The sequence below is a fragment of the Thunnus thynnus genome, chromosome 23, assembly GCF_963924715.1.
Source record: "Thunnus thynnus chromosome 23, fThuThy2.1, whole genome shotgun sequence".
NCBI classification, from domain to species: Eukaryota; Metazoa; Chordata; class Actinopteri; order Scombriformes; family Scombridae; genus Thunnus; species Thunnus thynnus.
The window spans coordinates 6,555,365-6,568,484 of NC_089539.1; the positions used below are offsets into that span (position 1 = coordinate 6,555,365).

The 13,120-nt window shown below is 38.1% G+C and overlaps 1 protein-coding gene across 2 annotated transcripts in view; it reads left to right on the plus strand.

Annotated features, from left to right (window-relative positions):
• The window catches only part of LOC137175805 (anoctamin-4-like), a 49,086-nt gene extending 39,551 nt beyond the window's left edge, over positions 1-9,535 (plus strand). For both annotated transcript variants that reach the window (XM_067581698.1, XM_067581699.1), the window contains exons 20-29: positions 307-418; positions 791-848; positions 2,382-2,479; positions 2,755-2,897; positions 4,014-4,166; positions 4,287-4,434; positions 4,574-4,693; positions 5,311-5,416; positions 6,786-6,989; positions 8,953-9,535. In XM_067581698.1, the coding sequence (XP_067437799.1) occupies positions 307-418; positions 791-848; positions 2,382-2,479; positions 2,755-2,897; positions 4,014-4,166; positions 4,287-4,434; positions 4,574-4,693; positions 5,311-5,416; positions 6,786-6,977 (1,130 nt within the window). In that variant the 3' untranslated portion in view covers positions 6,978-6,989; positions 8,953-9,535. The remainder of the gene's footprint in view (positions 1-306; positions 419-790; positions 849-2,381; positions 2,480-2,754; positions 2,898-4,013; positions 4,167-4,286; positions 4,435-4,573; positions 4,694-5,310; positions 5,417-6,785; positions 6,990-8,952) is intronic.
• Positions 9,536-13,120: the final 3,585 nt, after the last annotated feature.

Sequence of the window (13,120 nt, forward strand, 5' to 3'; positions counted from 1 at the left end):
CCTATCTTACTACAGCCCCATGTGCACCGCTTCACCATGTCGAAAAATCCACAGCTTGACAGGTCTACCATGCCTGGTTCCTGTTGCTAAGCTATGTTTTGACAATCACTGTTCTGGCGAGGGGTTTAGTGAACGGTCAAATTCAGAGCCATTAAGATAATTAATATTCACTCTGGTCTAGGTCTATGACTGTTGTGATTGTCATACAAATTAATCTCATTTGTCCCATTGGTCACCTTACTAAAATGCCCAGTCTGCATGTTTAGTTTATCTTACTATTCCTTGCTTCTCTTCCTGTGGCCACAGAGCAGCCAAGGACAGAGTTGGAGTGGGAGAACAGCTTCACCTTCAAGATGTTCCTTTTTCAGTTTGTCAACCTCAACAGTTCAACTTTCTACATCGCCTTTTTTTTGGGGAGGTGAGAATGTTGTGCAGAATTCACAAACATAATGCAGCATGTGCCACTGTAACTTTGTAAATTTCAGTTCTCTAACAGCCACAATCGATACATAATAACAATGAACCTATTTTATACAAATGTAATAAAAAAATGCTCAGCAAAAGATGAACAATAAACAGAAAAAAGACAGATGATGAAAGCAGAAACATTCAAAGCAAAAACAAAGAGAAGACAATTAAGATATTTAAGAAAAAATAAATAAACAATAAACAGTAAGCTATCTTAGATTAAAAAAAAAAAAGGTCCTAAGATACTGCCTGCCATATTGATTGATATTAAGCTGCCACCTTACATTATTTTTTTAAAAATAGTTATTTCTTTGGTTGACAGATTTACAGGCCGGCCTGGTGCATATCTACGCCTCATCAACCGCTGGAAACTGGAAGAAGTGAGTAATTACTTTGCTTTCCCATGGGAGAATAACAGCAAAGCATTATGGATCCAAGTATTTCTAAATTGGACATTAGGCTATTACTTTATGCCCAACCACCAGGCATTTAACCCCCATCAGCAGTAAGCGTAGCCAGCAGTACTTATGGGAACATGTGGGGAAATAATACACTGAAGTGGTCTAAGGGGAAAAAAGGCCTGAGATGGTGCTTTTAGATGCTGAGCTAATGCACTCCCACATGTTCCCATGGCTGCAGAAATTGAAATGACAAATTCTCTGTGATTTGATATACAGAACTCAATCAGCCTTTGTGGCCATGCAAAATCATGATTGTGCTTGGAGAGCTTACTGGCCTTTAATGAACATTTGCAAAAGCTTCTATAAGCTCAATAGATGCATCTGAAAGGTTTCTTGCTTACAACAAAACACTCATGTTGGTGTTATAGGCCTGTGCTATGTCTTTTATGTAAATTTACTTGCTTGCAAAAGTGCCCATGTAAGTAGTGAGTAGCTTTATTCAGGTCTGTAAAATAATTACATTTTAAATCCTGATTAGATATAAGATACTACCAATCTACCAATGGAATATGAAAAGATGGAAATGACAACCAACAGATTACCAGCACATTTAATTTTGAGCTCTAGATACAGAGTATATTTCCCAGTTAGGTAGTAAACACTAATGGTAGCACCTTTAGAGTGTAGTGTGTCCATACTGGACAAGTAGTAGAATGACATATACTTAAAAAAGCATACTTTAAACACTTTTCAATTTGCTGTTGATGCACACTCCCACAATGCAATGCAACATTGATCATTATAGTATACTGTTTGTGCAGTTAGTATACATGAAATCAACATAGTTTTGTACTAAGAGGAAATGATACATTATGTATACTGTTGGATGTCAATCACACTGCAACTTTGGAAAGCTTCTGCCATTCTTCATAATAAAATCATGTACAGAACAGAGTCATTAAAATTTTGGAATAAAATGAAGTTTAATTGGTAGTGGCATTCTAAAGTTGTACTGTGATTTACATCTGATGATGCAATTCCTGTTAGTATAAAGCCCCTACACACCTATATCCCACCCACACAGGTGTTCTCACTTATGTTGCCTGATTAGACCTCTTTACTGGACTGTGTGGGCATGTACAAATTGAGCTTGATTGACACCTGTGTGGGTGAGAAGGGCCTTCTACAGAAAAGGTAACCAAAATGTAAGAATAGATATATGTATTGATAAATAGTAACAGTAGGGATTTTGACGTTTCAAAATGTATATTTGTGTAATGTAAAATTTTATATAATGTAGTATAATGCCTTTATGTATAATAACCATGTGGAGTCTGTCTTCTGCATTAGGTTTGCTTGAATTTCTAACAGACTGAGAGATTGGGTGTTTAGATTGATGAGTCTTGAGAATGATGAGGCAATGCAGAGTTCCACCAATTTTTGCTTACATTTTATAAGTGCCATTGTTAGCGAGGGCTAGACTTTGACCCTCTCTCTCTATCCTTGCTGCAGTGCCACCCCAGTGGCTGTCTCATTGACCTCTGCATGCAGATGGGGATCATCATGGTGCTAAAACAGACCTGGAACAACTTCATGGAGCTTGGCTACCCGTGAGTTCCAGACGTTTTTTTCCACATTGAGAATGAAATTAAAGTGTGTTTTTCAGTGGTGCTTATCAGATGTCAGACATTATGTTTCTGGCCAACCTACAGATTATTGATAATTAAATATGATCAGCAATTTAACTAATTCAATGACAACATGCATATTCCTGTGTAACTGTACTGATTACAGATTAATAACAGATCAAATTGTATACATATGTTTCTGTACTGAATCAGTCGTTCCTGCCATCTTCTGTTGTTTGTTTTCTTGTGGTTGTTAGACTGATCCAGAACTGGTGGACACGGCGGCGGCTGAGGAGAGAGCACGGACAGAAAGCTGAAGCTAGCTTCCCACAGTGGGAGAGGGATTACAACCTACAGCCAATGAATGCCTACGGACTCTTTGATGAATACTTGGAAATGAGTAAGCTGCACTTCCAGTGCCATGCATATATTTTCTTTACATATTTAGTACAGATGGCTCCAGAGATAATAAAACTTTACCTATGTGAGTACTACAACCTTTAATATCAGATTTATAGTTTTAAGGTTATCCCAAATGCACTCCAGTTTAATCTTCTACAGGACAGTTTCATTTGGTGATCCAGCAGCTGCAGTGCATATTATGTAACTGTGACACTGATTTGCCTTGGACTGGATTTGGCTAGGAGCTTTTCCACATGCTCACATCTTTCATGTTTGTCACCACTGTCTATCATCAAATAGATTCAAAACTGAAAAATGAAAAGGACAAATACCAAATTGTTAAAATAGTCATTCATTTGCATTTGTGGGTTAACTTAAAAAACTTTGAAGCTGCATTTATAAATAAGTTCATATCAACAAGGGGAAGAAATGACTGGGTAATGTTAAAGGGGTTGCTTATAGTGATGAACCCACAGAGAATATCACCCCACTCCCTTTCCTATCTTGACATGCCCGGTGGTTTGTTACACAGAACCATCTAAGACATCATCCCTAGAAACTGTTTGGAAAAGGGCAGGCACTTCTGAAAAATACTTGGCAGGTGATTGGGTGAACCATCTGTCTATCATTGTCAATCGCTTCTCGCAAACCACACCCATAGCTGCCAGTAGCTCTAGGATACTGATTGGTCTGAATCACTGGTGGCTCAACCACAAGCACATAACTTGAAGCCTGACAAGATGGATTCTTGTGTGATCTTGTGATCTTGTGATCTCGAAAATCCAGCTGCCTAGCAAGGTAATCTCTTTCCCTCAGCTCTGCAGAGCGTTTTAGTGTTTTTCAGCTCATTGTTTTGGTTATCTGGCCTGCAGTATTCCTGCTCTCTACAGTGTTATTTAAGGCCACAGCAGGCAGCTGTATTCAGCGAAAAAGCTCTGATAAACCCCTTGTGCACTACCTGCCCAGCACCATACATCAGATAGACAAAGTTAGCAACCAGCTGGTAAATGAAGTGGAGCATTTAGCAGCTTAAGAGCCAGTTATTTCCCTCATGTTAGCTGTGATGACGACATGCAGGACCTAAAGGCTCTTTGTGCATGTATTGTGTTTTCAGTTTTACAGTTTGGCTTCACCACCATCTTTGTGGCAGCCTTCCCTCTGGCCCCTCTCTTAGCGCTGCTCAACAACATCATTGAGATCCGTTTAGACGCCTACAAGTTTGTCACACAGTGGCGCCGACCTCTGCCCTCACAAGCCAAAGACATAGGTAATGAAGACTGGCACATTTATCTTTTTGTTTTTTCCCAATCTAAAAATAATGTTTTTCTGTTCTTCTTTTTTGGGGGGTATAACTCTATCTGTGTCTAATTGTGTGTGTTTGTGGCAGGGATCTGGTATGGCATTCTGGAGGGGATCGGCATCTTGTCCGTCATCACCAACGCCTTTGTCATCGCTGTTACCTCAGACTTCATCCCTCGCCTTGTTTACGCCTACAAGTATGGGCCTTGTGCTGGTCAGGGTCGAGCAGGGGAGGGGTGAGTGAAGATAATTGTGCACCTGTTGGTTTCTTTCTTTATTTCATATTCACCAACTATTTGGAGTGTGGTTTTCCTTTTGTTATTTTGATATTTTTTGATGCAGTAAGTGTTAAATGATATCTTGTGTTTTCCTCAGGTGTATGATGGGTTATGTCAATGCCAGTCTCTCAGTTTTTCGCGTGTCTGACTTTGAGAAGACATCACAGCCGAAGACAAATGGCTCTGAGCTGTTTGGAGAAGATGTGAAGTATTGCAGGTAGTGTGTTTGTGTATATGCCCCAGCACCAACGGCTTTCAGTGCTCATTGAGCATAATTTCAAGCATTTTAAAACTGTACTTCTGTAGCTGAGCCATGATTTAGGTTTCCCCCTTGTATCTTTTGCACTAAAAAAAGTGTTTGATGAAAACAAACCTTCTAATTTTTAACAGGCTTTGGCTACAAGCATTTATGCAGACCTAGGGTGGATTGCATAACCCATTTGGTGTGTCCATCCATCACTTTATCCCCATAAACCAACATGCAGGCTCTGTGCATTTTGCACAATCTTACTGAGCTGCACATATATAAATTACATAAACAGGAGTATAAAAGAAAAGAAGCCAAGTACAACAAGAATAAATAAACATACACTTTCAGGTTTTCTCAGACAACGTAAAGCTGAACTGAAATAACAGAATGAAATCACAAGCTTGCACACAAGTTATTTTGATGTTTTGCTTGCATCTGTACAGATGCTGTCAGCATTCTGAGCGTAACTGCAGCGAATTCCACTCAGATTTGTTGACTTCTCCTTTGGTTTTTGAATCACTGATATCGCTTAGATATCATTTTTGTTTGTGACGACCTTTGGCTTCCGTTGTTTGACCCATCAGATATCGTGACTACAGGGAGCCTCCAGACTCTGCTGAGCCGTACTCATACACTCTGCAGTTCTGGCACGTCCTGGCAGCCCGGCTGGCATTCATCATTGTTTTTGAGGTTAGTGTTTTCACAGCGTTTTTGACAGATGAGGCCAAACTGCAGGATAGGTTTGGAATTGGAATCCTTCATATTGTTTTGTCGATGCCCTTTTCTGTCTTCATCCATCAGTGACTATCTATGTCTTCATCATTTTGATGTAATTTGCTCAAAACATATAAAGATGTTGCTGATTGCTGAAGAGATCTGGTGATGTTTAAACCAAAATGACTTTACAGCCCCATCATTTCTTCCCTTTACGCAGATTAACTCAAAGTGGCTCTCTCAGAAAATAATTTGGAAAGGTCTTAGGTTCGTAGTCCTGAATTAACTTGACTGATATCCTGAATAATAGCGTTAATTCAAAAATGAATCAACCTTAAATTAAGTCTCCAGGTTGGCAAACTTAGCTTCAGAATTATGCTGTCAGTGTAGATACTTTGCTCCACTAGCCAGAAAAATACTTTTTTGATAGAACCAAACCAGTTTCAGGGACTAGTAAAAAATAAGATGCAGCAGAGTTCATTTCATTGCTGAAATCCAGACTCATAGTGTTACAACAAGGAAAGCCTGTATTACCTTTTCTCCAGTCACTTAAAGGTTTTTGACATTGTGTTTGTCACCATTTTCCATTTCTTGTTTTGTCTGTTTTTATTGCTCTGACTGCAACCAACTACGTGATTGTTTTTGAAGTTTTCAAACTTTTAATCAGCAGCCTCAGTCCAGTACCATGTGCACACACTGTCACTAATGAGGACATACACAGCTGCTTCAAATTAATCTCATTTAACTTAGCCCGCAAGCCCATAGTCAAGGAGCAACTAAACAAATCAAAAAGGCAAAGGTGTTTCAAAAAGGCACCTATTAAAACATGATTAAAAGCAACAAAGTGACATTGCTCGCCCATGAGAAATAGGGGAGGCCAGAAGTGACTACTCCCAGGGCTAACTGCTGTACTGGTGAGCTATCCTCTAACTCGCTAGCCAGCTAGTGCTAGTCAGTCACAATAGCTCCTTCAGCTTCTCTCTTTTTTCTCTTTAATGTTCTGTTTACTTCCTCCCAAGCTTATGTTCACCATTGCACACCATTTCATTCAATAGAATGTTACTGAAGAAGGAAAATAAAGCTCTGCAAGCACTAGTTAGCTTAGCTTGATGACAGGACAATAACTTAATACAATTTTTTCAAAAGACGTATCTATACCATAGATTCTTGTGCCACAGTTTTTACTTCAATAGAGGAGGTTAAATAAAAGTGGATTGTGCAACATTATCGATTTGCTGGTGAACCTAATGAAGCATCTAGCGGCTAAATAATAAATAAATTTTTGTTTGTTTTTACTGTGGAGGAATGGCTCTGACGTTTGTGATAATATACTCTGTTTTTGCAGCACATGGTCTTTGCCATCAAGACTCTGATCGCGTACCTGATCCCCGACCTTCCCAAGGACCTACGGGACCGAATGCGCAGAGAGAAATACCTGATCCAGGAGATGATGTATGAGGCCGAGCTGGAGAGACTGCAGAAGGAGAAAAACGAGAAGAAGAAGAAAGATGGGGCCCATCACAAGGAATGGCCCTGAACGCACCGACTGGTACAGTTAGAGATTCAGAAAGCGTTTGTCGAAGAAGTTATCAGCTCTGTTCATGACTTGTATGCAGTTTAACATTAACTAACCCAGGTTTTATTGTGTGGGGTTAGAGTTAATGTTAAAAAAAAGCCTTGTTTACAATGGTGCTTCCCATTTGGCCGAAAGCCCATAGTCGGAAGGCCCATTGCTCTGAAAGCTGACATGCCAGTGTTTCTTGATGTGCAAGTGATCACTTGAACCCTAACCAGGTGGTTTTTGGTCGAACCCAAACCAGACCTTAACCACAGCGTTGTCACACCATAAAATTATTTTTTAACAACCACCTCAAAATACACTAAGATATTAAGGACAAAAAACGACAGAGGTAGCCTTACGGAACACCTAACCATAAATAATGGCAGTGCAACATTATTGGTTATCAGACACTGATAATGTTTACTAAATGACAAAACAGACGAAGGTCCTCTGTCGTTAAAAATGTAGAAACAAATGTGGAATCATCACATTTATTCACTTTACATGGAGCTAATATTAATACTGATTATGTTAAATGTTCGTCATATGAGTTTGTGTCCATTTATGAGACGTAAGAAATCATAAATTATCTTTTTAGAAGGAGTAGATGTTTACCGGGAAGCTCAGCTCCTTTAAATTTAAAAATATGTTAACAGAGATTTTCCTCCGACAACAGGAAACCATTGAAGACTTTATTTGCCTCATCATCAGTCATTTAAAATTACCTTATCAGAGTTTTCACAATTCACTCAGTTCTTCTGAGAAATGTAGTGTCATGTTTCACAAAGTAGAACTGATTTAATGAAATCACGTTATAAAAATTATTTAATTTAGTGTACTGAAGAACTGTTAAAGTTAAATGTCAGCCAAAATGAATCGTCTTTCTTTAGCAGTCATACAAAGTCATACGTTATGACTTACATTATGATTTATATGTTATTTGTTAAATTGAGCAATATGTCAACAGTCTGGAGAGTAGTAAGGCCAGCAGTCACTGAACTCCACCTCCACAGTGTGTATTTTTGGGGGCTGTCAGACTATGGGCTTTCGGTCTAATGTGACAATGTGACTTTTCCTTTGTAATGTTACAGATGAAAACATTTAGTGTAAAAATATGGACATGTAAGCTAAGCAGCAAAACTGGTTTATGTTATAAGGAAATAAAACTCTGATCTTACATTTTTGCAGCTTTAACCTTTAACATGATATCATGTATGTAGCCATCAAGTGCATATCTAAGACCTCTTTTACAAGATTCTCATTTTAAAAAGAGTCAGCTGACGGTGATTTCAACCAATAAATAGAGCTAATGTTAGCTTAATTAGCTAGGTAGCTGACAGTTGTCATTTTAGCCAACAGTATTGACAATCTCCAGCTAGGAATGAGAAGCCTGCTTTTGTGTTCCTCTGTCTGAGATCAGGGAACAGTTCTTTAAAGAAATTATTAAGAATTTCAAGTAGTAATACCATTACTATTGTAAATTGCATTTGTGCCATGTGAGAGCCACAATAACTAAGCTAACAGTCAACTAGCCTAATGAGTATATATTTTAAGATCTGAGGCAGAGCATTTGAGGTCAACAAAAGTTTAGCTTTGCATTTATTTGTACTCTTTCCAGCCATAGTCAACTAATAGCTGCAATTGGAAACATTAAATCAAGGACTTGTTAATGTAAGAGGACATTAAAGTTACTGAATTCCTGCTAAAATTATTTTAAGATTAAAAATGGCCAAAATCATGTTGCATCAAAGAAAAAGAATGAAGGAAAATTCACTTTAAGTTGTGTCTATGAGAGTTAAATAAAATGTTATCATAAATGACAGGAATGAATGACAAAACTATAAATAAAGTATAACAACACAAAAATAAATGAAATAAAAAATTTAACATATGAAGCTGTATTTTTTCCAGTGTGTACAGGCCTTACCACATTTTCTCTCTTGATTTCCAGGTTGTCAGCTGGTGTTTGCTTTTCAGTGCCCAGTAGAGGGGGCAGAGGAGCGCTGGGTTTCCTGCATGATACTGGACCCTCATACCTTCCGCCTGCCATGTCAGACCAGCACCTCCTAGTGGACAGTTGATGAACTGCATCCAGCAGGGTCACACGGTGACCATGGAGCCCTGGTGTCTGCACACATAACAGAGGTCCTCTTGAACATTTGGCTGCAGGTTTTGCTACCTTTTATTTTCTCCAGATAGTTTCTACCACACTGGACTCTCAGCAGCGTATGTCTTCAGATACTGAATGTAGCTTCAAGCAAGACTAAACTTTTACAGATTTTAGATGAGAGGAAAAAACTCTCCCGAGCTTACTGAATGACACACCCTGTTTACATTTCTCCTTATTTTAGGAGTTCACATTTTGCTTGTAAATAAAGATATTTAAATGAATGTCAGGCTATCTGCTCTGCTATAGTGTAGTGCATTAAAAAGGTACACTGTGGTAGTGTCCACAGTTTGCTTAAATTGGAAATGCTTTCCATTTGAATTTAGATTGATAACTGCAGTAATAAACATTATTTATTGTAAAGAGATTTGACTTTGTCTTTCTTGAACATTGTCATCAAGTTTATGGAGACAAGTGGAGTTCAGCAACCCTACCAATAAAATCAACCTTCTTACAACCTTCTTATTGAGTAGTCTAGCCTAGCCATTATGGTCATCCTTGTCACTCTGGTCAGAAAAAAAAACACTCAACAAAGCCAAAAGAATATTAGGAATTGTAAATAAATGTAATTGTAAACTTGATTTAACAAGTCAGTAATTTCTGAATAATTTCCAAGAAGTTTCCAGGAAAGAATGATGTAATTTGGTAGTAATTAAATGGAAATGGAGACTGTTTGATTAGTTCATTCATTCATTCCAGTTCATTGCTATTGTAACAAAGTTTAATGCACAGTAAGTAAGCTGAGCAGGCAAAAGGTAATAATAAATGAATATTTGCTGGGGTTTAAAGATATTTCTATTTTTACATACCAGATTTTTCTTGTAAACTACCAGGAATTTTGAAAAAAAAAAGATTAGTCAACCATTTAACACAATGATAAAATAATGACAATGATAACCATATCATCCACTAAAATCCAATGAAGACCACTCCAGTATTCTATAGATATGTAAAAATATATGAAAATTATATTTTTAATTGAGGAAAAATTATATAACATCCGTACAGCTTTCCATTTTAATGCACAGTACTGTGCATAAGTTTAAGACGACGAAAGTGAAGTGAGGATGCTTTCTAAAATAATGCTATACATAGTTTTTGTATATCAGTTAATTTCATACAAAGTTAAATAAACAGAAGAAACCTAAATCAAATCAATATTTGGTGTGAGCACACTTGGCCTTTAAAACAGCAGCAGTTCTCCTCTGTACACTTGCTCACAGTTTCTTTGGATTTAGGCATCTCAGCTGCTTCTGTCTCTTCATGTAATCCTAGACTGACTACATGATGTTGAGATCAGAGCTCTGTGGGGGCCAAACCATCTGTTTTTCCTTGTTTTTCTTGTCACTGAAGACAGTTCAATCATGAGAGATCACTGAATGAGAAAAGATAAAGTTTATGATACAGATAGATGTGATAGTCATAGAGTCTTTGGCGCTTGGACTCCACAAGGACATCATCCCTGAGATAGATCCCCCCATGGAGTCCAGGTACTGGTGATGGTGGTGGAAGATGACTTGAGATGAGACCGATAGCTGATGAAGTGATGGTACCAGCGATCCTGCGGAGACCGGGTGGAGACCAACCAGATGATAGGCTAACAATGAAAATGTGTCGCCATGCTATAGGTAGAAGTGATCAGCTGGTGACAGCTGAAACTCAAACTATGCCCCCGTACATTAACAGCATGCGTGAGAAATGAGAATGACAGGGAGGTATGAGTGCAAAAATTACGCATGGGTTGCAAAAGATAGTCTTCCTGACTGAACTTTCGCTAAGCTTCATTTCTTTTTGACTCTGGTTGTATGTTTGGGCTCATCGTCACGCTGCAGAATAAATTTGGGACATCAGATCAGATGCCTCCCTGATGGTATTGCATTATACGTAAGAATCCAAACATCTAAAATGCCTAAAACTTTTGCACAGTACTGTATATTTTTATTCTGTTATTTATTTTTCATATATTTTCTGTACATCTAATATATTTATATTGTATTGATTTGTATTATTTTCGTCCACTAAGAAAAAAGAGAGCACAAAGAAAAAGAAACTACCTTAAATACTCAGGTAGCGGAGAGTGTTTTAAGTCAGTGTTAGTACATTTTTTTCCCCTGAAAGTAAAGAATGATGTTATATATACACAATACACAGCACATGTTTTTATTAACATTGGTAAAAGCAGGGCCATAGCCAGGATTACATACAGTAGAATATAATAGAATAATAGTGAGTCCCCCTAATGCATCCCCTAGATCAAAAACTGGGGGTGCAGTCTTTTTTTTTAATATTAGCATTTTTCATATTTTATTTATTCTGTTAACTGCTCATTTATACCTTCTGTAAATGTTATTTCCCAAAATGAGGGCTCAAAGGCTGTTTCAAAGCCATACTGTCAGGTATAAATTTCTGAGGGGGGGATGCTGAAGCTTGTGTTTATGTACAATTTTATTGACCCAGAGTCAGTCAAATCTGAACATATGCAGTCTAAGACTGTATTTGTAGAATGCTTACTTACCCCAGGTTGATAAAACCTTTAAATTTACACATACACACACACACACACACAAAAAAAATTCAGAGGACATGACCTCAATTTGCTCATGAGCCAAACCTGTAATTCTCTTTCACACCATCAGAGGGGGACCAGAGAGCTTAGCTACGTTTCAGCAGCAGCAGCAGACTTTCACACAGTTTATGTGTTTAACTCTTCATAACACTATCATTACTTTGACCAAGTCATATCAAGAATAACATAAATATGAAGTTGTTTTTTTTAAAGATTCTTGAGTGGATTGAAAACGTATTTACTCTGTTTGTACATAATATATTGTTTCTTGTAGTAGCCTACGACACAGGAGATGAAGGGGGTAAATTTGCTGATGATGTTGCACATCCTTCAACCTTTGTTTGTGTAAACTGAGATTTTACACACGCTGTGCCTCGTGCAGCTGGCCTCAAGGCTAGGCAGCTTGTTATCCCTGTCAACACAGATAAGAAGACTTTTACAATCAGGGCTTATCTCTCTGTAATTTATGATGAGGCAAAACACTGCCTTCAAGATCAAGACAGTTTTTATGAGCTTGTCTGCTGGAAAGCAGGGACAATCAATGACGTTTTTACCAGAATCTATGTTTAATATTTCAATGTATGAATGAATTTATATCACCCTCTCAAAGTCACACACCTTGAGATTTTTCCAACAAAACAATACCACCATGATTGGCATTGTGTTGAATGTTCCTTCAGATGCATTTTAATACCCAAACACATCTGTTGATCCAACAGTTTATCACTATCTGGTCATTTTGAATATATAAATAATCATAGATTAGAGAGCAGAGGCTTGTCCTCCAGCATGGATTACTCTGGTGTGGTGGCCTTCGTACAAACTCCATTTTGATTATTAAAAGCAGGGGACAGAGGAGGCAAACTGTGTTTTGTTTCCTATTAAGGCGACTTTTCTCCCACTAAGAGGATTACCCCTGACACGCGCTCAGGAGTTACGTAAGGCTGTCAGGAGGATAATATCTGACATTTCCTCATATCCTGCATTTTGGCAGCTCAGCCCTCTGTGAAATCGGTGTAGTTGATCTGAGGTGTGTGGTAAAACAGTGAGCATGTGGCGTAAAAGAAAGAGGGACCATTTTTAGAACAGTGAAATTCTTTATTCTTGCTTTAATTAAACACATGATAGAGGGAACAGTAGCAAGAATAGGTAGGCAAGAAGAACATTAAATTATCCTTTAGGGATCAGATCATCAGATGTCATCATCCTAAAAAAGAAAATCATCCAGAAACACTCTCAGAAAACACCCTAAAGCATGCTATTTATATTCCTCGTGTGTGCCAATTTCCCACCAGTGGGCAAATAAATTTGGCAGACTGCAAATCTGCAGCATCTGAATTAATGGGGATGGGACACAGATGTGCTCCTAAATACAAATCTTGGCAG